Source organism: Euleptes europaea, chromosome 14 (genome assembly GCF_029931775.1).
Source record: "Euleptes europaea isolate rEulEur1 chromosome 14, rEulEur1.hap1, whole genome shotgun sequence".
Classification (NCBI taxonomy): domain Eukaryota; kingdom Metazoa; phylum Chordata; class Lepidosauria; order Squamata; family Sphaerodactylidae; genus Euleptes; species Euleptes europaea.
In genome coordinates, this window is record NC_079325.1 from 28,854,769 (window position 1) to 28,881,367 (window position 26,599).

General features: G+C 44.3%; 2 protein-coding genes across 2 annotated transcripts; both read left to right on the forward strand.

Moving 5' to 3' along the window:
• The first annotated feature begins 324 nt into the window (after positions 1-324).
• On the forward strand, positions 325-13,052 carry GOLGA7 (golgin A7). Its single transcript, XM_056860617.1, has 6 exons — positions 325-343; positions 2,877-3,009; positions 6,516-6,668; positions 8,263-8,364; positions 10,713-10,776; positions 12,865-13,052. Exons 2-5 carry the CDS (start codon positions 2,899-2,901, stop codon positions 10,758-10,760), a joined length of 414 nt encoding a protein of 137 aa, XP_056716595.1. The 5' UTR covers positions 325-343; positions 2,877-2,898; the 3' UTR covers positions 10,761-10,776; positions 12,865-13,052.
• A 2,903-nt stretch (positions 13,053-15,955) lies between these two features.
• On the forward strand, positions 15,956-26,551 carry GINS4 (GINS complex subunit 4). The gene is made up of 7 exons (XM_056860675.1): positions 15,956-16,050; positions 18,080-18,166; positions 19,185-19,298; positions 20,531-20,628; positions 22,860-22,948; positions 23,604-23,694; positions 26,375-26,551. Exons 1-7 carry the CDS (start codon positions 15,961-15,963, stop codon positions 26,469-26,471), a joined length of 666 nt encoding a protein of 221 aa, XP_056716653.1. The 5' UTR covers positions 15,956-15,960; the 3' UTR covers positions 26,472-26,551.
• Positions 26,552-26,599: the final 48 nt, after the last annotated feature.

The window sequence follows — 26,599 nt, forward strand, 5'->3', positions numbered from 1 at the left end:
AAGGAACCTCGCGCAACTGCAACCTACAAAGAGGGAGGGAAGAAGGGGGCGAGGGTAAAAAAAAAAAGGAAACTTGGCGCATGCGCACATTCCCCTCATCGCTTTCTCCATTGTACCTCGGCCCTTCGTGGGGAAAGGGCGCATGCGCCAGCGCTTTAACCGTCGCCCAACCGCCGCTTAGAGTTGCTTTCCTGTAGGTGAGAGGCAGACGAGGAAGGAGGGGCCGGTGTAGTGTTGGTTTTACGGCAGACGTAAGTGAAGGCGCGGAGCGGGCGCGACAGAAGCTGGAAGCGGAGGAGGAGTCGGCAGCGGCCGCGCTGGCGGAGGGGCTCCGGCTCTACCCGTAAGGGGGGGAGGGATGGTCGGCGGGACTTGATTGGGGGGACGGCGATGACGGTTGGGAGTCGGCGGTTGTGGGGGAGGGGTGATAATCTGCGAGGGTTGTGGAATGAAATTACCTTGAATTATGGGCATTGGAAGGGGCCTTTTGAAATGGGCTGAAGGCCTGAGGTGGGGTGTGTGGAATAATCCCGTTTAGCCTTACATAATGCATTTGGGGTGGTGGTGGAGTGTTTCCAATAAAGTATTTCCGGTAATTTTGCTGTATTCCTTTCAACAAGCATCCCTGTAAAGTAGGCCAGTATTCTTAGCCTTGTGTTTCAGAGTGGGGTGGGAGTTGAGGGTGATTTGCCTATGGCCACCTATTGTGAGCTCTGAACTGGAGACTTTTTTGTGAATTGAACTGTAAGGCGGCTGAGGGGAGACATGATAGAGGTCTATAAAATTATGCATGGTTTGGAGAGAGTGGACAGGGAGAAGTTTTTCTCCCTCTCCCATAATACTAGAACACGGGGTCATCTGCTAAAGCTGGAGGTGAGCGATTCAAAACAGATCAAAGGAAGTATTTTTTCACACAACGCATTGTGGAATTGTGGAACTCCCTGCCCCAGGATGTGGTGATGGCTGCCAGCTTGGAGGGCTTTAAGAGGGGAGTGGACATATTCATGGAGGAGAGGGGTATTCATGGCTGTTAGTTAGAATGGATATGCTGCATACCTATTCTCTCTAGTATCAGAGGAGTATGCCTACTATTTTGGGTGCTGTGGAACCCAGGCAGGATGGTGCTGCTGCAGTCGTCTTGTTTGGGGGCTTCCTAGAGGCACCTGGTTGGCCATTGTGTGAACAGACTGCTGGACTTGATGGGCCTTGGTCTGATCCAGCAGGGCTTTTCTTATGTTCTAAGTTGGTCTCCCAGCTGCTTCGTTAGGCCAGCTTCTAATGGAGTCTTTGGAATTGGAGGGCAGAGGCGGTTTTAAAAAGGGTGTGTTAAGGGGGAGGGAGGAGCAACAGTGAAGTTTTGGAGGGAGGGGGGTTGGATTTGAAGAGACAAGGGGGAGATTCTAAAGACTGCCATGGAGTGGGGGCAACTTAAATTCGTTTTTTAAAATTTGGCCTCCTTTCTGTATGCAAAGGTTCTCTTAATTGCCCCAAACCAAATTATTGCATTATCTTGTAAACTGGCTGGTTTTTGTGTGGGTCATAATAAGCTACATAGTGAAACTATTTGCATGTAAAGGTAGGGTCTATACATACTAGGGGGGATTCGACAAGTTTGCAGAAAAATGCAGCTTTGTAAACTAACCAGAAGAGAGGGGTAACTTCAGAAATAGTCTGAGGACTGAATATATTCTGGGAGGCATTGAGTAGTGGAGAGCAGCTGGGTGTCCCTTTAAAGAAAAGGGAGGGGGGAAGCAGCCTGCTCAAGTCCCTGAGAGCTTAGAGTAACCTGGAGAGGGAGCTTTAAAGGAGATTTCCAGTTTGTTCTTGCCCCCAGTGATTTCTCATGATGCATGGTTGTACACTGCTGTAGAAAAATGAACAAAATTGTGACCTTAAAAAGCTTGGCCTCTCATACCACCAGAGCGCAGGACTTCATACAAAACAGAGCTTTTAAAAAAACTGAAATGTTTCCACTTCCAGAGAAAGATAAGTAGCAAAGGGGCCTGAGTGATGTACCTCCTAGATACTTTGAAATTAAGTTTGTGGTGTGTGTGTTGAGGGTGCAGAGAAGAGACTCAGTTGGTGCCATTTCTTTTTGTTGGAAAGAAACTTTAAAAAAATTTTTTAGTTAAGATTACAAATACATAACAAACATAACATACATTCTACCTTCCTACAAAACATACGTGTGCCTTTATCCTAATTTGATCTTCTATTCAAACAATTTATATTTCTACCATCTATTCAACCTTATTTCTTATTTTCTCCAAGATAAACATTTAAGGTTAATCATTAAACTTGAATTTAATTCTAGGTAAAGATAAACTTCTTACTTTACCATGCCTAAAGAAAGAAACTTTTTTTGGGATGGTGAGGGAGAGCAAAGCTTAAAGGTTTCCACTTAAGAGTGTATTGTGATTAGTTATATAGTGTAACAATATACATGTTAGTCTTTGAAATGCCTCAAGCCCCTTTGTTGTTTTAGCTAACGGTGTTATCAACGCAGGTCAGGTGGTAACATTAAAACTTTTGAGGTGCCTAAAGGAATTGAAATATGTTAGGTGCTCAGAGCAAAGTTGGTCAGGCATACAGATGTTCCCACGAAAGAGCCATTTGTGGTGTCAAATATAGGGTGTAGGACCTGTCTTCACTAACGGGCCTTCCTGAATGGTCGTTTAGAATGGAGGGCGGGTGACACAGAGGCAGCTTAAAATAGCATGGCATTTAGGAAAGATCTGGAAGAAGGTAATGAGGTATGAGTTGGTGGGGGCACTTATGGTTGACAGGGGTCTGGGCTTTGGGATGAGAGTGGGCTTCTTCCCTTAATGAGTCTGAATAAGGACCACTGTATCTGAGTGTCTTATCTCTCCCTACAGACTGGCCAGTTCGAGCTGCGAGATGAGGCCACAGCAGCCGCCTGTTGCTAGCAAGGTCTTCGTCCAGAGGGACTACAGTAGTGGCACCAGGTGCCAGTTCCAAACCAAGTTCCCGCCAGAGCTAGAGAACCGGGTAAGTGCTTGGTGATTCTAATCATCTTCCTTTATAGTCTGACATAGTGAGTAGAATTGAGCAATGCCAAAGTCATGTTGGCAAACTCACTGTGGTGCATATTCTTTCCTGATGCTAAACGATTTTCTTGGATGTTGTCAGTTCATGTATAACAGCTTACATCCTGTAAAGTGCCTTTTTCTGCCTTTGTGGGAAGAGCAGCAGTGCAGGGCATCTAGTGGAAATTGTTATGAATCTCTAAACATCTGGTGGTGTTTTAGCTGATCTGTTTTTGATGAACTTGTCAGTTTATTAATGAAGTTTTATTTATTTTATAAACAACAACATACAAGCATGCACAGTCATCATACTATAGTTTACATGGATGTTACTTTTTTACTTTTCAATTACATCTTAATACTCTGCCTCTTTAAATTCTCCTGTTTTCATATCCAGTAATATTTTTTGAGCAGTGTGTTTTATGCCATTCATCATTCTGGCAATGCTAAGACAACATGTGTGGCAAGTCCAAGAGAATGTATATAGTAAACTCTGAAGTCTTCAACTGTGACTCTGTATCATACACAATTGAAAGCAAATACTAACAGCAGTTACTAACTGAAGGGGATATATTGGGTGTCAATTTCACAAGCTTTGAATCTGTGCAAAGTCAGGTGATCATAATTGTGTATTGCCAGTAGTGAGGCAGGAAAATTGACCATTTCTGGTGGGTCTGCAAAGTCTGATCACACATCAAAGTTTATCAGCTTTAAAGATTAAAACCCCTCTCTTGAATCTGGGGCTGTTGAATGGCCTGTATGCTAAACTGTATGCTGGCTCGCTTCTCCCTGTGTTATTTTAGCAGGGAATAGTCATGTGCCACATGCTCACAGTTGATTTGAAAAGCTGTTTTTTCCATAACAATATCTAGTGATTTTTTAATAGTGAAGTTCCCATTCTATTAAAAACATATACAATGTGAATTACAGAAATAAGTATAGGCGCTACCAATTTTTTTTCTTAGCAAAGTGAAGAAAAGGCAGCAATGATAATGCTTATGAATAGTTCTTGTGTCTTGCAACTTTTCCCTTCCCTTTTTGAGTCTTGCATACTACAAAGCAGGAATGAAGACACTTTAAGTGATCTCTTTAAATTGATTTGCTAAAATCTTGTTAATAGATGTTTAATTTTTGTTTTCTAACCAAAGTTAAGAAAGTGGTAGATCCCATTGCGGTAGAAAGCTATGGTCCATGGCAAGGCCAAGGCAGTAATCTTGACATAGTAGGGAAAGGTGTTCTCTGAAGGTCTGTTTAGCAGTTAATTGTTTGTAGTGGCCACATTTTGAATTGGGCAAGAATGGAAGGAATAGCAAGATTGGCTCAGTTTGGTCCCAAAACAAAGGCTCTTTAACCCCCTTCTCCCTAGTGAACAGCAGCAGAGGTGCTGTAGAAGTTTTCCCCTGAACATCTTTTTCAACTTCTGCTATTTATACCTGTATCCTTATTTCCAATGGGTGCATGAGGATAGAACTGTTGCTGTTCACTGTAGGGAGGAAGGGGTTTAAAGAAACCTTTCCTTATAGCCTGTCTTGGGGAGGGTTTCTGAGGTGCATAATAAAGGGAGGGTATGATAGGTACCAGATGGGAAATTCCTGCATGCCAGAGCTGGCCTCTGGGCCTCCAGATACCTATTCCTCCACTAAAGAAATCTGATGATGTGCCAATACATCTGATTCATATTAGTAGCTCCTTAGGCTGTTGACTCTTCCTTGTGAGAGCTATTAGTGTAGAAATTCTCAGGATGTCAAATGAAAGCGATAGCAAATGAATGTCAGTTCCTGTTTACAAGTTCACTAAACTAGTAGATCCTGCTGAACATTTGAGAGCAGATAATAAGTGGGTGAGTTGTTGTAGTGTCACGTTTGTGTGGGAGTCTTTTCATTACAGAGTCTGACTAAGGCAGTTGTCACATTACATGCCTTCCAAAGTCTTGCTTTGGGGCACAAGGGGATTCTTGGTTTAAGATTGTATTCAAAATCATTGGCATGCTGGTTCAGATTCCGCTTTTAAATCTGTGCTGACTGTGAAAGAAGGTCATGTGATTGAGCAGAGTTTGGCATCTTTGCCCAAGTTAAATTGTAACACAGTTGCCAAAATACTCTCACTTAGGGTTGTAGTGAGCTGGAAGTCTCCAGATGAGAATCTTTTCTGACCATCTCTCATAATTCCAGTGGGAAGCATTGGGTATATAGGGGACATCTGCAGTTCACCCTGGTGATGAAGCCCAGCAATGCCCTATGTGACTAGTGTCGCTTCAAACATGCCCCAGAGTTCTCTGTAATAAGCACAGATTTCTTGGTTGGCAAACAGATATGGGATGGTTCCCTGGAAGTAGAATACTGGGATTACAGTAATTGAAATGTTTTGTCTTTACTGGTCATTCTTTTATTTAAGCTAATGCTACCAGCATTTTATCGAGAATTGGGCAGGTGCTTTTAATATAATGCTAATTGTTATTATACAATACATATAAGGCATTTACAGCTTCATCATCCTTGTAATCTTTCCTCTGAGGTAGGCTGGTATTATCCCCATCTTGTAGAATTGCAGGGTGGGGTGGCGGAGAACAGTGACTTTCCCAGGGCACCGAATAGATTAGTGGCTGAGATGAGATTTGAACTGGGAGCTATTTAGTTTCATCCCTGCTGCTCTCCCTCCAGAAGGTCCAAAACAGCTCATTTGTCGTCATAAAAAGCCTGGGGGTGGCTTAGATGGAGAGTGGCTTAACTGCTTGAGCCTATGTATATTTACTGAGAAGTAAGTTCTTTTGAGTTCAGTGGTGCTTATGGCATGAGAAGGAGCATAAGATTGAAGCCTGAGCCTAGGTTTCCAGTCCCAAGTACCACATGCTATCAGCTCAGAATTTAAACAAAGGGAAGGAGCTTCTGAAGCAACAGTGTGTTGTCATCCATAATTGTTGTGAGAACAATGAAGCCCTCATTGTTGCTTAATGAGGTCACTGGCCTCCCTCTCATTGGCATGGCTTTTGACTCTGATTTTAATCAAGTGCTTCTTGCAACCTCCTTGTGTCTTTGTTCTCCAGTGCTCCTTCAGCTACTGGCCAGCTAGTGCTCAGCAGCCATTAATGGGATAACTTATCTCCTGAAACATGCTATGTTGACTGCAGGGCCAGATCAAAATAAATAGAGCCAGCATTATGCGCCCCCATAGCGGAATATCACTCTAATGTCAATTGGTAGCTTAATTTTATTAATTGGCTTGCATGAACAGTAGCTCCATAATCCACTTTAAAACACTCTGCTTAACCAGATTGTAGTCTGCCAAAACATGTAATTTAAGATCCTACATAATCTACAATCTGTGCTGAGACATTCAGCTCTAAAAAAGCAAGTTTAACCCATTAGCCCTTTGCTGTCGAGTTAAGGAACTATCACTGTGCAGGATATCAGCTTGACAGATGAGCCATGCTGGGTGTACTCACTTCTAAGTTTGATGGCTTTTTTTCAGATTGACAGGCAGCAATTTGAAGAAACAGTGCGAACGCTAAACAATCTTTATGCAGAAGCAGAGAAGCTTGGGAGCCAGTCTTACCTTGAAGGTTGCCTGGCATGTTTGACAGCCTACACTGTATTCTTATGCATGGAGACACATTATGAAAAGGTATGTTGGCTTCCACCGGCCTCTTGAAAAGAAGGAAATGCATGTGTTGTGGCTACTGAAGGTAGGGAGACATTCTGAACATAGCCATATTAGTCTCCTGCAACAAAGAGTCCAATGGCACCTGGTAGACTGACTTTTTGTGTTACGGGCTGTGCTGAAAGCTGCTATTCTAGCTTCCTGACAATAGACAAGGATGCTGGTCTTTCTAAACTTTCAGTAAGAAATAGGCCTAGATCTCAGAGTTGATCAGCCTTCCTGGTTTGTATTACTTCAGATTGCCAAGGTAGTGCTTGTTGATAGAATGGTCCTAAAATGAACCCTGCACATACATATCAAGGCAGGAAGAACCCTTCTCATTGACATTTAGGCCCTGTGTTTTTTAATACAATTGTGCACAATATATAATAAAAATAGATTTATTTGTTGTTATATTAGATAGTGTTTAGCTCAGCCCCTTTTGTTTAGCTAAACCCCTGACTTTTAGGTTGAGTTTCTTTGTTCCCCTTTTTCTTCAGGTGCTGTTCAGTTACCAAACGTGTTTTTCTTTATTAAGCCGCCACACAAAGGTACAAATAGCATTTATCGCATATAGCCGAAGACCATTACAATCAAACACAAAGAATATAATACATACATTGTAAATAGCATCGCTTAAAGCTAAACCTAAAAACATTCATCTTCATTAAAGCCGAATTCCTACATTAATTTTGTAGGGTTGAGATTCGGATAACACCTTAACCGTAAATTATGGGGCTCTTAATAAAGGAACTGGAAAGGGTCCAGTTGTCCTCTCAGATGGGACTTGCCATAACTTAAAGCCACATTCATAAGTACCAGCAACCAAAAGAGCTACATGACTATTGTATCCCAGGGTTTAGGATTATTACTACTTGGAGCACAGGGCCTCTCTGTTTTACTTGGCGTCCATTCATGTACACCAGAGCCATCAGTGTAAGGGTGATAGCATTATACAAGCAAAAGACATACCTGCCCTTGAAGAGCTTGCAATCTGAAATTTAACCATGGCAACAAGGGACTTTCTTGTCCCAGTTGCTACCTTTCAGCCTCTGTTTTCCTCAATTATAGAAGGGGAATAATATGCCTAACAAAAGGTGTATGATAAAGTGTTTAAAAAAAGGAGTTCTGGTAATTAGATGTTTACAAGCAGGGGACTGCAAGACTTGCAGAGAGGGCATCTCATTTCCTCTTCTTTCCCTTTCCTGAGACCCCTCATAGCTTCTCCCCTTTTCCTGCTTCCTTCTCTCCTTCTCACCCACCAGCCACCCTACCTTTAACTAGCAGTACTGTTGTGGTTGTCTACCAATGGCCAGAGAGAGCATTTGTTTCTTAAACATACAGGTGCTGCTTCTATAATTTGTGGGGGAGGTGTTAATACTTTGGTAGGATTATGTTTCAACTGCCAATTTTTCTCCTAACCTGGGGCTTTTCTTACATTTGTAGAAAGATCTGTTTTGTCCGTTCATAGCTCCAGTCTCTGGATTTAAGTATCCACAGACTTTGCCATGTTGAGAATTAGATATATTGATGATGATGGAACTGATGCAAATGCTATAGAGCTTTTTTCTTTTTCCAGGTTCTGAAAAAAATTGCCAAGTACATTCAGGAACAAAATGAAAAGATCTACGCCCCACAGGGACTCCTCCTGACTGACCCAATTGAGAGAGGACTAAGAGTTGTATCTTTTCTTTCTTGCTCTTTATGTATTATCCTCAGAAATGTGTCATGTCTCTGTCGTCAAGACTCTAGACCACATTACTAAAATGATGTGTTATACTTCGGGAAAGCCCCATCAGGGTATAATTATTTAAGTTCAGATTTCTGTAAAGATTGTATTAGTCTTCAGGAGGCAGCACAGGTGCCAAGTTAATTTCTCAATAGAAATAGCAGTTCCGTTTTTCAAAAAAAGGTATGAAATACTTGAGATCCATTGGTTAGCTGGATGGGGTAAGATGTTCTGTGCTTAGTGGACAACGCTGCCTGCCAGTGCATTTCAGCAGAGTCTGAGCAGTGGAGTTGCAAGGATTGCCTAGTCTAGCTGCTCAAAATGGAGCAGACCTTTTTCTTCTGTCAACTTAAGAACAAAACCAGACGGAAGAACATGTTTTATTACAGGCCCTGTGTTCTTCATGCCTTTGGGTGGAGTTGGATTTACATGTTTTCTTTTCACGATGAGCATCCATAGGTATAGCCTTCTTGGCTGCGCCTGTTTGAAATCTTGGAAAAGAGGGGAAACGCTTCCTCTTGCTGTCTAATTAGCTGCACAAGTAACAAAAAAGCCTGATGAACAATCTCCTGTATCGGATTTGCACCTGTTGAGTCAGTCTGAAACGGACTTTTTCTTTCCTGGGAATGCGGTGAAAGGCACCATAGTTCTTAAGTACTTCCCACTCTTTTCTGCCTGTAAGGAACAGCAGGTTGGAGCAATGTTGCTCCCTTCAGGAATCCAAGAGCATAGCATGTGAGGTGGCTCTTAGAAACAAAGGATTATCCCTTAACTAGATGTGCGGTATAAGACCCTTCTGTATTATCTTGCTGTTTTTTAACTACTGACTCTACCCTTGAACAGTTGGTCATGGACCCAACCAGAGGAGAGGCTTAGTGCAGGAAGTGGATGTAGTCGAGCCAGTTGGCAATAGTGACCACAATGGTATCAAATTTAATTTATATGTGTGTGGGGAAGTGTCAGTAAGTATGTGGACAGGAATGAGCATGTGGACATTGTATTTGGATTTCCAAAAGGCTTTTAACAAAGTCCCCCACCAAAGACTGCTAAGCAAACTTCATAGTCATGGGATAAGAGGACACGTCCTCTTATGGATTGTGAGCTGGCTGAAAAATAGGAAGCAGAGAGTAGGAATCAATGGAGGGATGTGAGCAGATCCTCAGGGAACTGTGTTGGGACCGGTGCTTTTTAACCTGTTCATCAGTTACCTGGAGTTGGGGGTGAACAGCGAGGTGGCCAAGTTTGCAGATGACATCAAATTACTTAGAATGGTTAAAACAAAATTGGACTGTGAAGAGCTCCACAATGATCTCTTCAAACTGGAGGAATGGGCATTAAAATGGCAAATGAGTTTTAATGTGAGCAAGTGTAAAGTGATGCATATTGGGGCAAAAAATCCCAAGTTCACATATACACTGGTGGGATCTGTGCTGGCAGCAATAGACCAAGAAAGGGATCTTGGGGTGGTAGTGGATAGCTCAGTGAAGACGTCAACCCAGTGTATGGTTGCTGTGAAAAAGGCAAATTCCCTGCTGGCCATAATTAGACAAGGAACAGAGAATAAAACTGCTGCTATCATACTGCCCTTGTACAAATTTGTGTTGAGACCACACTTGGAATACTGTGTACAGTTCTGGTCACCACACTTAAAAAAGGATATTGCAGAGCTTGAGAAGGTGCAGAAAAGAGCAACCAAAATGATCAGTGGACCAGAGCAACTGCCCTATGAGTTAAAATGCTTAGGGCTGTTTAGCTTGGAAAGAAGGCAGTTAAAGCGAGACATGGTAAGGGTCTATAAAATTATGCCGGTATGGGAAGAGTGGACAGGGAGAAGCTTTTCTCCCTCTCTCATAATACTAGAACGTGTGGTCATCTGCTGAAGCTGGAGGATGAGAGATTCAAAACAGATAAAAGGAAGTATTTCTTCACACAACACATAGTTAAATTGTGGAAGTCCCTGCCCCAGGATGTGGTGATGGCTGCTAACTTGGAAGGCTTTATGAGGAGAGTGGACATGTTCATGGAGGAGAGGGGTATTCATGGCTACTAGTAAAAATGGATACTAGTCACGATGCATACTTATTCTCTCCAGGATCAGAGGAGCATGCCTATATTAGGTGCTTTGGAACACAGGCAGGGTACTGCTGCTGCAGTCGTCTTGTTTGCAGGCTTCTTAGAGGCACCTGGTTGGCCACTGTGTGAACAGACTGTCGGATGGACCTTGGTCTGACCCAGCATGGCCTTTCTTATATTCTTATGATTCCTCTGCAGTCTGTTTCTTTAACAACCTTACAATGCAGATTGAAATTACCATTTATGAAGACAGAGCTGTGAGCAGTGGAAGATAAGTGTGTGGCATCCAAGGTAAATATATGCATAAGGAGCTAATATGTTTAGTATTATGATGCATCTTGCATGACACTAACTGTAATATTATTTAAATCCAGTTTTTAGTTCTGTTAATTCCCAGAGTCCTGTTTTAACAGCATATGAGTGAGCAGGATTGTATAGAATTTGGGGAAGGACCAATAGTATCCTTATCTTAAAGTACTGTGAGAGCCTTCACTGTATGTGGGGAAAGGTTGGTGCAATATATGAAATACTCTGGTGGGAAGTGAGAGCCATAAGAAACACTTTGTGATACAAATTGTTGAAGCAATACACCATGACTCCTCCTGGTTTCTCTGTACTTATCAGAGGTTTTAGTGGGTGAGCTGGTGGCAGTGGTGCTTGACCACAAAAAAAGTTGGCAGCCAAGACCCCTGGTCTGCCCTACACAGGGGTTAAATAGTTACCTAACAATTGCCTCCATGGTATTATTTCTGGCTTGAGAATGTAATGAAAGATGCATGCAAAAGTGGGAAAACTCTGGATCTCTTATCCTTCCCTACATTAACGGTTAATGTTGCTATTCCATTGCTTTAAATAGCTTGACTGAGGCCAGTCTTACTTAAATTTGGTGGTTCTGCAAGCAATTTGTGTCCAAAATGCTCAGAATTCCCTGGAGGAGAATATTTGCTTATGGGTGTCCTTGGCATTGGCATGAGTCTTTCGGGTGAATTCAGAGTGGCTTATAAATTAGTCTGGCTAATAAATTCTCTTTTTTTAAATCTGGTATGCTGATGTCCAGCTAATCTGTTAACACTCAGGAGAAAGATGGCATGTTATGGACTGAAGTTTTCCACAGTTCAAATGCATTTTTCTCTCGCGGCCTCATCTGTTTGGCACAATCCATTAGATATGACTCATTTATCAGCTGCTAGTGCTAATGTTTTCTGGGAATCTTGAGCAATTACACACATGAAGCGCCTACATTGTTGGTGTTAAAACAACCGTGAAATGCCTGAACTAGAGGGAGGTGGACTGACGTTAAACTTCTGGAGGGCTTAATTTAATTGCACATATATTTTAGTTCAGCGTGGTGTTCTAAAGATCTTCAAAGAGGTAATGGCAAGGGAAGAGAAGCCTTGTAATCCAAACCTGCTTCCAGTCCCTCTCCTCTTTTTTCCACCAGAAGTTTGGAAGCTGTTGAAGGGGTTCATGTTTAATAATATGGTTTGGGTGTCAAAACATGAGGGAATGGGCTTTCCAGAATCTTTGGGTTCTCAGTGTCTTGTAACCTGTTGTCTCCATGTTGGTTTCCTGTAATTAATCACTTGCAATAGGTGTCGGGCATCCAAATGGAGAATTTGGGGAACTGTTGATGTTGAACTGATTTATGGATACAAGCCCTGGGCATTTGTTGGATTGCTCACTTAGCGGAGGTTTTACTTGCCTGTAATTTAATTTAAGGTGGGATGGCCAACATCTGTGTTCTTGGAAAAAGGCTGCTCTATTATATGTCCATTAGCTCAAAGGCTAGAAAGTTGGCAGGGCTTCATCAGTACAAAGCATATGTTTGTGGATGATGCTATAGGGACAGGGATTAGGAGTTAGGGAAGCTCTTCAGTCTCTGGCAGAGTTCCATGTCTTACAGCAACCATGTGGAGACAGCTTTCTACTGGCTTACCGAGTGAGCTTAGGAGAAAATCAGCCACCCCCTTATATAAGGAGGTATTGATGGACCTTGGCTCGAATAGTGTGACAGATGGATGCAGAAGCAGGAGTGCTCTTTTCTAGACTTCTGTTCTAAACTGATAGCATTTGATAAAGGGTAAATTTTTCAAGAAAAGGTCCTGAGAGCCAAGTCTTTTATTGCCACAACTTACCCTAATCATTCTCCAAATGCATGATGGGAGGGGGCTGGCTGGTGTTGTTATTGAAGGTGGTAAAAGTCATTTTGGAAGAAGCAGGGCTTCCACTGACTTGTAAAGGAGGCTCTTGTTGTGGTCACTACTGAAGTACTTTTGATCAATTAATATGTTGCCTCCTACTTCTCTGGGAGCCTATAAAAGAATGGATTTAGAGCACTCTTTGAATCATCTGTTAGCTTTGTTTGTTTTTCTTTCTTAGGATCCAGTGTGTTCCAGTGAGTTCCCCTACTTTCGCTCTTAATGCATCATTCCTCTGCCACCGCCAAATCTATGGTGCCATCTACCACATGAACTAACTTCTTGAAATCCTGCTTCCTCAGAAGCTACCTGCTGGGCTGGCCAGCATCCATTTTGTGTCGTTATGGTAAGCCTTAAGCGGTGGTGTTGTCCAAAGTGGCCAGACTTCTCCTTGGAAGCTATCGGCGCTGATCGACCTGCGTGAAATCTGTAGAGAATCTCCTGAGAACAGCGTGGATTCTTCGTGGGTGCTGGGGTTTTTTTTTTGGTCTGCTTCATACAACAAAGTGGCAGCTGCAAATAGCCTAGGCAACTGAGCTTCTGAAAATGCAGCTTCGCTCACTTGAGCCTCAGTTTGGCGTACCTCCATTGTTCAAAGCGACTCAAAACAAAGGAGTTGAAGGTTGGCAAGAAAAAAACTGATGCCAGAGGGCTGTCTCAATGCTTACCTAAGAGCTGGTGTAATCTTTGGAACACTTGAGCCTCATGCTTTGTCTTTCCAGACCTGAGAGAGCGGACTGTCCATTGCTTCTTTTGTTAGATGTGAGGGTGTGTGATGACTAAAATGGATGCTGTACCAGTAAATGTAACCACCCCTGCTATCCACTACTTCTCAGTGTTGAATGTGTGAAATAGGTAATAAATGGCTTTCTCAATTCTGTGATAAGTACATTTTTAGGGCAAGCTGGTAACAACTAGAAATGGTGTTCTGATAGCGCTTCTCGTCCTTCTGCAAACTGCTGAAAAGTGCATCTCTGCAATACATGGTAGTACTTCCGTTCAACATTCCTCCAGAAATGCTTGTGAAAACATATGGAACATTAGTCTTCAGAGCAAATACCTTCTGCTGAATCAAGTTGGTTTGATAGATATTCTGTGTTAATTTTTGGTCATTCCCTCTCCCTGGGTGCTTTGGTGTATAAACGTGAGTTGAAGTTAGCAGAGTCACTCTGCTTCTTGGAGTCACCATCTCTTCCCATGCCCAGGTACTAACAGACATCAAATAAGAGAGCTTTCAGAACAGAATATTTGATTTATGAGTGATACAAGAGATTCCAATTCCAGATTAAGGTCTTCGGGCTGATTACTCTTCAATTCCTGCTCCTTGCTAGTTTCCTTACCTTCCCCTCTAGAGATCTGTTCAATATTTGTATAAATACTTGTTTTTTTCTAATCTGTAACAGTGTTTTGCCTTTTGCACCCGTTACAATCATTTTTTTCAGAAACGAATTAATGGATTAGTAATGTTTTTATTAAATAAACTGTCATTTGCTATCACTGACTCGAATACTGCAATTTCTTTGTTCCACAATTGAAAATGGCATTTTGTGGGAGTTCAACATATCCTCTACAGATTAAACTGAGGTACAGGATTGCAATCTTGGTTTTGTGTCTTATAACAGGTTGTGTACCTTGTAGATATTAGGTAGGACTGTTTGTTTGCTGTGTCCCAGTAGAATCTGGCATCCTGGGACTAGAAAGTGTTCAGTTTTAGTGGGGGGAGGTAATTGCTCAAGATTCTGAGCAGGGACAGCAACTATGTGTATGCATTGCACCATACTACAAAATGCAGAGCTGGTCAATTCACCTGGTAAAATTACCCAGTACAGCCTGTTAGAGTGAGCCCTGTGGCACACAGTGGTAAGCTACAGTACTGCAGTCAAAGCTCTGCTCACAATCTGGGTTCGATCCAACGGAAGTCGGTTTTGGGTAGCTGGCTCAAGGTTAACTCAGCCTTCCATCTTTCCCGAGTAAAATGAGCACCCAGCTTGCTGGGGGTAAAGTGTAGATGACGGGGGAAGGAAATAGCAAACCACCCCAATAAGCACAACAGTCTGCCTAGTAAATGTCGGGAAGTGACATCACTCCATGGGTCAGTAATGACCTGATGCTTGCACCTTTACAGCCTGTTTAGCATTGAAGCCATTCTTCAACTTGCAGGTGAAGGATTGTATGACTTTCAGATGTTTATATGCAGCATTATTATTTACAACATGTTGGAATGGCATCATTCTTGGCTATTAAAATCAACAAGCAGTTCTACAATAAGCAAGTTCTTTCGCAAAGGTCCCTTTCACTAGATAACGAGCTAAATGCCAGTAGCTGTTTACTTGTTGCAGTTAGGGGAATGTGTGCGTGCTTTTATGCAACTGAGTGAATTGAAAGCAAGACGAAAAGAGATGAAGGGGGGCAGTTCTTGACACACTTATCTACACGGGTGTCATGTCTAAAAGGAGGATTCCTGCACCTGTTTATGTACACAGGGGCAGTTTATAGTGCCACAGGTAAAATACCTTTATTGTGGGCACTTCAAAGGATTGTATGACTTTCAGATGCAAATAATCATGCTGCATATAAACAACATGTTGGGAAAAGGCTAGGGTAGAACGTTCCCTGTCAAGCTAGCTTTCCCCAGGCAGGACTTTTTAAACATACGCTGTTTTCTGCCAGTAGGATAGCTGTATGAATTTGTTGTAGCAGGATTAAACAGAAGTCCTGAACCCTTTAAAGAAAAGAGCAGGATATGGGATAAACTGGCAAAAATGGATTTTACTATTTTAGTTAGTTATAGAAACAAGTTTATTTACTTTTTTATTATTAACAACTTTCAAAACTGTTTAGACACTTCTGTGGAAGTCAGGTGATGGGTCACTTTTTAAGGTGGGTGTAGGCTGGGTCAAAAGGGTATTTTTGCTTTGTTGAACTTAATAACTTTGTATAATTATAACTGAGACTCTTGTATTTTCTTCTTATTTTTTGTTATTGTATTTGTTTTGTTTTATATTATAAAAATAAATAAAATTACAAAAATATTTACAAAAAAAGAAAAGAGCAGGATAAACATGTGGTACAGGCTGACTCCAAGGCAAGGTACTCAGCCGGCGGGGCCGGGTCCAGAGGGCGACACTGCCCTTTTAAGAGCGAGGGACTGAGGCGGGGAAAGGCGGAGCCTCGTCATGAATATGCGCGAGGGGGTGGTTCTACTCGGCGCGGCGCGCGGGGTTGACGTCACTGCGTTGGAACTGGTGGCGGGAGATCGCGGCGCTGTCGGCGAGCGATGGCGGAGGAGCCCGAGCCGGAGGGCTCGGACGCCGGCAGCGAGGAGGTCTTACTGACCCCGGCCCAGCTCATCCGCAGCCTGGAACAGGTCAGGTCGCCTGAGACTTCCGTCCAGCAATCCCAATTGATCGCTACAATCCCATGCTTATTCCGAAGGAACACCCCCCCTTTGTTCGCTTGGGACATTTATGCATAGGAGGCATTGCCTTGGATTTGCCGCTCTCTAGATGCACATTTTCTTCAAGGATTTCACCATGTGTTGTTCCATCTTGTAACGGAAGATGGTTCCATGCAGGAAGGATTGTGCAGTTTGCTTATAGCACTGGTTCCCAACCGGGGGTCCATGGACCCCCAGGGGTCCGCGAGAACTAAATTAAGCTCCGCGAAACAAAGTTATAAACCCATAATAAATTAATATTTTCAATTAAAAGTTCTCCATTATAAAAATATATATTCAAATATTATTCTAAGTTTAATGTTTAACTAACGGTTATGATTAAAGTTTATTTTCAAATTCTCAGAATTTTTATTTTGAACCTTGGGGTCCCTGCACCGAACAAAAAAGTCCTAGTGGTCCCTGGTCAAAAAAAGGTTGGGAACCACTGGCTTATAGAGTGCCCTGTTTGACTATTACATGTGCATATGTTCTTGTTGCGAGGTCACAAAGTGAGAATAGAGCATCTGCTTGGCATGCAGAAGGTCCCAGGTTCCATCCCCGGCATCTCCAGTTAAAGGGGCTAGGCAAGTAGGTGCTGTGAAAGACCTCTGCCTGGGACCCTGGAGAGCCGCTGCCGGTCTGAGTAGACAATACTGACTTTGATGGACCAAGGGTTTGATTTGGCATAAGGCAGCTTCATGTGTGTTCATATGAGAACAACCAACGGGTTCTGCATTTCCTGCTGTATGCATACCACATGTCCCTTGAAAATCCAGGGTGTGTCATGGTCATCTGTGACAATCTACGCGGTATTTACACCTGTTTACACAGGCTATTTTGCAACCATTCCCTAGCCCTATGCTTTCAATTATAAGTGCAGATTAGAATACCATGTCCCCTCTTTCCTATAAGCAAACACTGACAGAATAAGAAAAGCCCACTAACTGAATGTAACAGATAGTGCTAAAGGGGATAGAAGAGATAATAATCAGCATTAAGTGATCTCAGGCATTGTGCCCTGAAGCTCTGAAGAGGGGATGTCTTGCAAGAAAGTGTGTGTGTGTAAAATGACTTCAAGTCGCCAACTTTTGGCGACCCCTTTTGGGGGTTTTCATGGCAAGAGACTAACAGAGGTGGTTTGCCAGTGCCTTCCTCTGCACAGCAACCCTGGTATTCCTTGGTGGTCTCCCATCCAAATAGTAACCAGGGCTGACCCTGCTTAGTTTCTGAGATCTGATGAGATCAGGCTAGCCTGGGCCATTTTAGATCCTTGGAATTGGGGAGGATTCTGATATTCGAGGCCTTCAGTGTTGAAAGACTGGGAGCTCGTGTTGCAACGTCTTTCCAACAAATAGTAATTGCTGGAGAGAACAAGATCTGCTCACCATGTTTCTTTGGCCTCACCTATTTACAGATGGCCATGGCCCAGTATTTCTCAAATGTAGTTCTCATCCAGCATCGCAGAGCCTTTATATTGACTAGGCTAAATATATTTCCATCAGCAATGGTTAGTGGCAGATGCCTTCCCCAGTTATCTTCCCTTTACCCCCAGCAAGCTGGGTACTCATTTTACCGACCTCGGAAGGATGGAAGGCTGAGCCAACCTTGAACTGGCTACCTGAAACCAACTTACGCTGGGATCGAACTCAGGTTGTGAGCAGAGCGTGGATTGCAGTACTGCAGCTTACTACTCTGCGCCATGGGGCTCATTTTGCCTGTTATATGAGGAGACATTTAGCAGTTTTATTGAAGCAGATGGATAGCTCATGATAGAATATGGTTTTCCTTTGGTGTTTGTATTATCGCATGTTAAAATGCTCTTATTATGCCAATAAAGGTTTATGTATGTATGTATGTATGTAAGCAACGCCTTTCCTCGCTATGCTGATGCTATTCTGAAGACTGGAGAGCCCTGAAAATGGAGCATCCTTGATCCTCACTGTCCGCTTTGACTTTCCAGGCCTGGATGAATGAGAAGTTTGCCCCGGAGTTGCTGGAGAGCAAGTCAGAAATCGTTGAGTGTGTTGTGGAGCAGCTGGAACACATGGTACAAAAATGGTGGGGGAGCTAAGTGGCTGATGGGTTCATGGGGAGCCAGATCAGTGGTGTAGAGTGGTTGGAGTACCAGGCTAAGGTGGTGGCGATGCAGATTCACTCTGCCACGAAGCTCACTCTGTGATGTGGGGCCAGTCACACTGTCTCAGTCTAGCCTGCCTCGCCAGGGTTATTGGGAGGATCAAATAGAAGAGGGAAGGACCACAAATGCCATCCTGAACTCCTTGAAGGAAAGGTGGAATAAAAATCTGTTTTATTTACGTAGTACAGTTTACTCTTGCCCTTCCTCCAGGGAGCCTGAGAGTGGCATCCATTGTTATGCGCTTCTTCCTTTTATCCTCACAACAAGCCTAAAACCATTTTAGGAGAGAAAGTAGCATACAAATCTACACGTTGGCTGGAGCATTGATAAAATATTCCAGTGAAGACCGTGAAGGGGGAGGGAGATAAGGCAAAAAGCACCAGGATGCCCAGGGAAGCAACTCTACACTCACCTGGTGCCAAGGTTCATGTGTTGCTTCCTGCCAATCCAGTCCTTCCCAAATCTTGTATTTCTTTTTGGGAGGCATAATCTGTACAATTCATTCTGATTGAGCAGGAAGTGTAGATTGCTTCTGCCAGAATAAGAGTCTTATAGCACCTTGAAGACTCAAATTTGTTTTGGCCTCAGTTTTTGTGAACCAGGGCCTACTTCATCAGTTGCATAAAGTGCTGCGTTCCTGATATCTCATTTGGATCACCTTGGCAACAATGATCAGGGAGGGGTCATGGCATAGAGGCAGAGCATGTATTAAGTGTGCAGAAGATCCCAAGTTCAATCCCCAGCATCTCAGTTAAAGGATTTCAATCTTGGCAAGATCCTTTAAAACCCTGAGCCTAGTGAATGGAACAATAAGGCAGCTTCATGTGATGCCCATCCTGGGTTCTCCCTCAGCAGAGACAAACCGAAAAGGCTGGGTGACTGTTGGGGCCCTTCCTGTAGTTAAAGCCCTTCGATCTTTCTCTCGCAGGAGGAGAACCTGAAACGTGCCAAGGGAGGCGATCTGAAAGTTGGCATTCACCGCATGGAGGTCGAGAGGATCCGCTACATCCTCAGCAGCTATTTGCGCTGCCGGCTCCGGAAGGTAACGGCCCTTTTAATGCCCCATTTGGTGTATGCAGCAAGCTCCATATGGAACCCTTGTGTGTGGAGACTTGCTGGGGGCTGCCTCTTCAGGGGCCATCCACCTGCCCAATTATCTCTCTGGAGCTTCCTTGTATTTTCCAGCAAGGAGTTGTTGAATGGTCTCAGCCTCCCTTTCTAGAACACTTTCATATGGCATGTATTCAGCTCTGGACAGGAGAGCCAGTGTGGTGCAGACTTTGTTTATGGGGTGGTTTGCCAGTGCCTTCCCTCAGTCATCTTCCCTTTACCCCCAGCAAGCTGGGTACTCATTTTACCGACCTCGGAAGGATGGAAGGCTGAGTCAACCTTGAGCCGGCTACCTGAACCTGACTTCCGTTGGGATCGAACGCAGGTCGTGAGCAGAGCTTGGACTGCAGTACTGCAGCTTACCACTCTGTGCCACAGGGCTCTGTAGAAAGTGTGTGTGTGTAAAATGACTTCAAGTCGCAGCCGACTTTTGGCGACCCCTTTTGGGGGTTTTCATGGCAAGAGACTAACAGAGGTGGTTTGCCAGTGCCTTCCTCTGCACAGCAACCCTGGTATTCCTTGGTGGTCTCCCATCCAAATACTAACCAGGGCTGACCCTGCTTAGCTTCTGAGATCTGACGAGATCAGGCTAGCCTGGGCCATCCAGGTCAGGGCTTCTGTAGAAAGTACCATGTGTTTATTTCTCTAAACACCAAGGGAGCAAGTTTTTCATACCAAGACTGAAGCGTGAGGGGAGCAGGGGTTTAAACCCTCCCTGGCGCATTGTTTTCCAACCTTGGGCAGCCCTAGGCAACGACGGTTTTCCTCACTGAGCAAGTGTATGCTCATGGAACACCCAGAACTTCTCGGTTGAGCCCTAAGTAGTGGAGTGGATGGAAAGGACGCCGTGAGTGGCTTTTGGACATTTGCTTCTGCCGTGCTGGGGGACCTGGCTAATGTGGCTGTCCTGGGGCACTCTGCCCTCCTTGGGCCTTCTTTGGCATGAGCTAAGCCTGCATGATGGAAGGCATCCTAATCTGGTGGGGTGCTTTGCTGGGCTGGGCACCTGGTCGATTCGCGCTCCCAGATAGGTTTTGGATCAGTCTTGGTTTTTCATTAGAGCCTTTCTCTGGTCCTTGGCAGTAATCACTGTTGCAGTTCTAAAGCTCTTGACTGTATACAGACGGCTTTTGCAATTCTTAAGCTGTGTCTTTCCTTTTGAAGATTGAGAAGTATTTCCCCCACGTCTTGGAGAAGGAGAAGACTCGGGCTGAGGGGGACCCGTCCATCCTGTCCCCAGAAGAGTTTGCCTTTGCTAAAGAGTAGGTAGATGGGAAAGGGGGATGATTTTTGGGAGGGCGTGGCTTTGTCCTTTATTTCTATTAAGATTCTATTTGTATCTTTTTCCTTTTTGGGAGAGCTAGCAAGGGTGTAAACTGGGGTTGCCACAGGGGAGTTGCCGGCAAGCAGTTTTGCCCAAAATGCACAGTTCTGAATCAGATTTCTGCCATCAATGGAATTCTTGAATATTTAGTCCGAGAGAAGATGGCAGAAAACCAGTTTCTTCATTTGATGAACCTGATGCAGTGTGCATCAGCTGTGTGTTGTCCTGTTCTGTGACCCTGAAAATGTCTTCAGAGGGAAGCCGTTCTGTCTGCAGTAGAACAGATGGATTTTGAGTCCAGTAGCACCTCAGAGACCAATAAGGTTTTGGGGGCAGAAGCTTTCAAGAGTCAGAGCTCTCTTCACCAGATCTTGTTTTTGGCAAAGGGAGCTTTGACTCTCGAAAACTTACACTCAAAAATCTTGTTAGTCTCTAAGGTGCTACTGGACTCGAATTTAGCTTAAAATGTCTTGGCCTTCATTTTGTGGTTTCTGCTGCCTCCTCCTCAGAGCATGGCTGTCTTCATTCAGGAGGCTGGAAGACACAGTAATCTGCCTTACAAGTCCCAGAAAATGTTAATGTGAATACTAAGTAAGCAAATTTGGCGGGAGGGATGGCTGGAGGAGGAAGAGTGGCAAGTCCAAAAGTCTGCCCACAAGCTGAATGCACAGATGTGCTGTCACAGCATATACTATATGTGCAAATGAAGAGCACATGGCTTAATATGCATGCACCACTGCAATTCCAATATTAATCAGCCACCCTTGTGCAGTTCTGAATTTTTTCTGGATTGCCAACTGACCAGAAAATTCTGGGCGTGGTTTGCTTCTGCATATTTAACAACCACTTGGTCTGCAGAAATAGACAAATAAGCTTTTCATGGTATTGGCCAGCTGTCTTCAGATCAAGCTGCTGTTAAAGATACAAGAACAGATAACTAAGTTGGCCACCCTAAGTTGGCCATCTGCATTTGAAAATAGGCGAGTCGAAATAAGTCAAACCTTCCATCCCAGCCAGCTGCCCATGGGAGCCTGAGTGAACCTTCCAGCCTGGGAGAGAGCCAAGGGTTTAATGGATGAAACTCTTAGCAAATATTAAAATTAGCGCGGAAAGCAAAATTCATGAATGCACAAAGCTACGTTGTAATAAGTCAGGCCGCTGGTCTGCCAAGGCCAGTCTGGTCTACTTCAATTGGCAGTGGCTCTCTAGGTGCTCTGGAAGAGATCTTTCACATCTCCACTGCTTGATCCTTTTAACTGGAGATGCCAGGGATTGATGCCAGTCAAGAAAACTGAACAGTCCTGTGTGGTCCTGTAATGTAATGTGGCATTGTGTGTGTGTGTGTGTGTGTGTTAAGTGCTGTCAAGTCGCTTCCGACTCATGGCGACCCTATGAATGAAAGTCCTCCAAAATGTCCTATCTTTGACAGCCTTGCTCAGATCTTGCAAATTGAAGGCTGTGACTTCCTTTATTGAATCCATCCATCTCTTGTTGGGTCTTCCTCTTTTCCTGCTGCCCTCAGCTTTTCCTAGCATAACTGTCTTTTCCAGCGACTCTTGTCATCTCATGACATGACCAAAATATGATAGGCTCAGTTTAGTCATTTTAGCTTCTAGGGTCAGTTCAGGCTTGATTTGATCTATAACCCACTGATTTGTGTTTTTTTTGGCAGTCCACGGAATTTGTAACACTCTCCTCCAACACCACATTTCAAAGGAATCTATTTTCTTCCTATCAGCTTTCTTCACTGTTCAGCTTTCACACCCATACATAGTAATAGGGAATACGATGGCATGAATTAATCTAGTCTTGGTGGCCAGTGACACATCCTTACACTTCAAAATCTTTTCTAGCTCCTTCATGGCTGCCCTTCCCAGTCTCAATCTCCTTCTGATTTCTTGGCTGCAGTCTCCCTTTTGGTTGATGGTGGAGCCAAGGAATAGAAAGTCTTGAACAATTTCAAAATTTCCTCATTGTCAACCTTAAAGTTGTGTAATTCTCCTGTAGTCATTACTTTTGTTTTCTTAATGTGGCATTAGGTGGTGCAAAGACTCAGTTCCTCCTTGAGGTGTTCTCTGCTCATTTTTGGCCACTGGTTGAATTCAGACTCTCTGTTTCCAGGTCTTTTCCCTTCCTAGTTAAGGACTGGCTGTTGCTGCTTACTTGCAGGTACATGGCGAACACAGAGGCCCATTTCCGGAATGTGGCTCTGAAACACATGCCTCCCAACCTTCAGAAGGTGGACCTCCTGAAGGCAGGTAAGCAAGGCCTGACTTTATCTAGCCCCATCTAGAGCTTTATAGAGTTCCACAAGTGTAGATAGATGGGTCCCTGCCCTGAGGAACTGGAAGTCTAAATTGAGGTGGTGAACGTACCCTTAGTACTAAGGGTTGGTCATCTGCTCTTTGACAGATTAGCATCAGGGTCAGCATGTCTGGGCAGATTCTGGGGCCCGTTGCTGTACCCTGGCTGAAGGTGGAGCTTGAAGGAGTACGTCCAGCACTCCTTAGCCTTCTGGGTGTTTCTCCTAGCCACAAATGGAAGACCACCCCTGTTCAACCCGGCACAGATCAAGTTGCCTTTTGTGGGTCAGTATAGTCAACGCTGACAAGCAGTGGTTCTCCAGGGTCTTGGGAAGAGGTCTTTGCCACCCTGGCTACCCAACTGATCGAATCTGGGACCTTCTTAATGCAAAACATGTGCTCCATCACCTAAGCGGTGGACCCTTGCCAGGAAACTGAGAAACTGCTTTGGATCCTTCTAGCCAAGTATTCACAAGTAGACTTCTCCAAAGTCATCTGCTGCCCAAGATCCTTTCACTGGGGTTGGACTGGGGACCATCTGCATTCATGCCACACAAGGGGCACTGCAGCTCCCATTGCATGCCTGGTCTTGTGCTGTCTTTCTTTGCAGTTTCCAAACCAAACCTGGACTCTTTTGTGTTCCTGCGGGTGAAGGAGAGGCAGGAGAACATCTTGGTGGAGCCAGAGACAGATGAACAGAGGTAAGGAAGGGGTCGGTGCAGTCATGTTGCTCAGGGTGAAAGTGTAATGTGTATCATGTGATCTTAAAAGCAGTAGGGGGGACGGGAAGCTGATTTTAATCTGGGTCTTGTTATACGAAAAGGGGGGTGCCTCTTTGGCCCCTGTGCTGCTTCCATGATGGACAGTGCTCCTCTCCCTGAGTTGCTGTTAGTCATGGCAGGGCAAAAAGACAGGGCCACTCTAGGCATCTGGTCAGTTTCTGTTGGAGAAATAGCATGGGAGGTGGGGTTAACCCTTCCCTTGCCTCAATACCACAGCCCTGGTTCAAATCCTGCACCCCTAGTTGACTGTTTGCAACATTAAATAAAATGTCAGGAGATCTGATCACAGATGCCCTGCATGAAAGGCAGTTTCATCTTCAGTGGATTTTGCAAGAATAAATGAAAACCGTGCTTGCTGAGTTAATGAGCTCAAGTACACAATAAAAGAGGGTGGGGAGGGAGTGATCTGTGGGAAGATCTTCATACAACTGTGCCCTAATTTATTTTACTTCATTTATATCCTGCCTTTCTCCACAATGCAGAACCCAGAGCGGCTTACATCATTCTCCTCTCCTCCATTTTATCCTCACAACGACCCTGTGAGGTGGGTTAGGCTGAGGGTTTGACTTGCCCACAGTCGCCCAGTGAGTTCCCATGGCAGAGTAAGGATTCAAACCCAGATGCTAGCCTTGCTCTTTAACCACTGCACCACACTGGCTCTATATGCTAGATTGTTATTTGATGGGGATATATAGCTATGATGCCACCTACCTGGTGTGCTGTGTTTTTCCTGCATCGTTGGTTTATTATGGGAACAATTTTCTGTGTTTCGCCAGTGTCTTTGGAGAATTTGACCCCAAGGTATTTGAGGCTTCTATCCTCTTTTGATTTACTTGCAGTTCCATCCTAAACTAGAGTTATCCCTTCTAAGCCCATTTATTTCAGTGGACTTAAAGAGTATAACTCTCCCTGGGATTGCATTGTTAATCATCTTATTTCTGTTATCATCATCCAAATCTCCTTATACCAAACAGCTCCATTCTGCTTTGATTGACTTTGAATCCTGCCATGCTACTGAGTTTTCCTACCACTTACTGTTAATCTTCCCAAAGTGAATCGGAGGTTATGTATGTGTACTATACTAAGATTTATGGCAACCTCGTAGAGTTTTCAAGGCAAGAGCTGTTCAAGGGGGTTTGCCATTGCCTGTCTCTACATCACAACCCTGGTATTCCTTGGAGGTCTCCCATCCAAACACTAGCTAGGCTCAGGGCTGAAAGTGTGTGACTGGCCCGAGGTCACCCAGCAAACTTCCATGGCGCGAGTGGGGATTTGAACCTGGGTTTCCCAGGTCCTAATCCGACACCTTAACCTCTACACTACACTAAAACAACTGCAACAAACTGGTGAAAGCAGGGAGAACAGATGTTGATCAACATACTGGTGTCTGGCATGTGTTGGGATGCCCCCAGTTCCAAACTTGCCTCAGCCACAGACTAGCACATTCTTGGTAACCCTTACAACGGCCTTATTAGATGGGCCATTGTTTATCTCCTAGTAGCAGATGGACGGGTGGAAGATGAGAGGATGTGTTTGAGGTGAAATTTGAACATGGGTCATTCCAGCTCACCTGCTTGGCAGCTTCGCTAGATCAGAGGGGGCCTGGAGTTGTTGAGCTGGTTGCGCGATCAATTAGCGCATTCCAAAGATCTCCTGGGGCAGCTTCACTCTGCATATCTGCCACCTCAAGTGAGGGGGTAGAAGGCAAGAACGATGTTGTAAGCCACTTGGGGCTGCCTTTAGGGCAATAAGTGAATATAAAGGGTGAGTTATGCATTTTTCCAGACTCTGCTCTTGGCCCCAATGGGTACCCAGAGTGACTTACAATGTTCTTCCCCCTCCATTTTATCCTCACAACAGCCTTGTGGAGGCCAAGAGTGAGTGAATGGCCCCAGGTCGCCCAGCAAGGTTCATGGATGACCTGGAATTTTGAATGCCGGTCTTACTCTGTCTTTCCCCCAGGGCTGCTGACAGTGCAGAAGTATCACAAAGAATAACACTTTGAATATTTCAGCTCAGGAGGGTTGTCTGAAGCACACACACTTGATGTTAGCCAAAAGGCCAAGAAGCCTCAATGCCCTTCCCCATGAAAGCCCTTCCGGCCCATGGTGGCACGTAGAGATCTCCTGGGAGAACCACACTGTAGTTTCTCCAGCCACCCTGGTCATAGCAAGAGGCTCCCCAGCATTGTTCCCTTTTTTGTTAGGTGGGCGCTCACCATGTGCTTTGAGCAAGGGGGTCTTAATTCTTTGCTGGTTACATTGATCTTGACAGTAATTATGGTAATGCTGATAGTCTCACTGTTTACATTGTAGTCGAGTCTTGATGTTGTGGCAGATCTAGAATCTGACATCTGGAGTCCCCAGTTGGAGAAAGGAAAGCTTAAAAGGGCTCCACCTAAAAAGGACTGATTATGCAAATCACTTGGGGGTTGCCATCAGGCAGGGACATGGAATTATTAAAATGCTTGAAAATGTAACATGCCCAATCTTACATATGAAAATTGGAGGTAAATCCCACTGTGCACAGTGGTCTTACTCCCAAGAAAGAGGGAACAGGATTGCAAAGTCAGTGTTTTTTTCTTCGTTCTCTCTTTCAGAGAATATGTGATTGACCTGGATGAAGACTCTCAGCACCTGATCCGGTACAAAACGATTGCTCCTTTAGTGGCTTCGGGGGCAGTTCAGCTCATTTAAACATCAGGGAGACCCCTGGGCGTTTTGCAAGTCCCAAGCGAAGGATTTACCCAGGACCAACAGGGCTGCTTGGCACACTGGCACACAGTCCCTTCCCTGCATGCCTCGGATTTGACATCAGTTGTCCT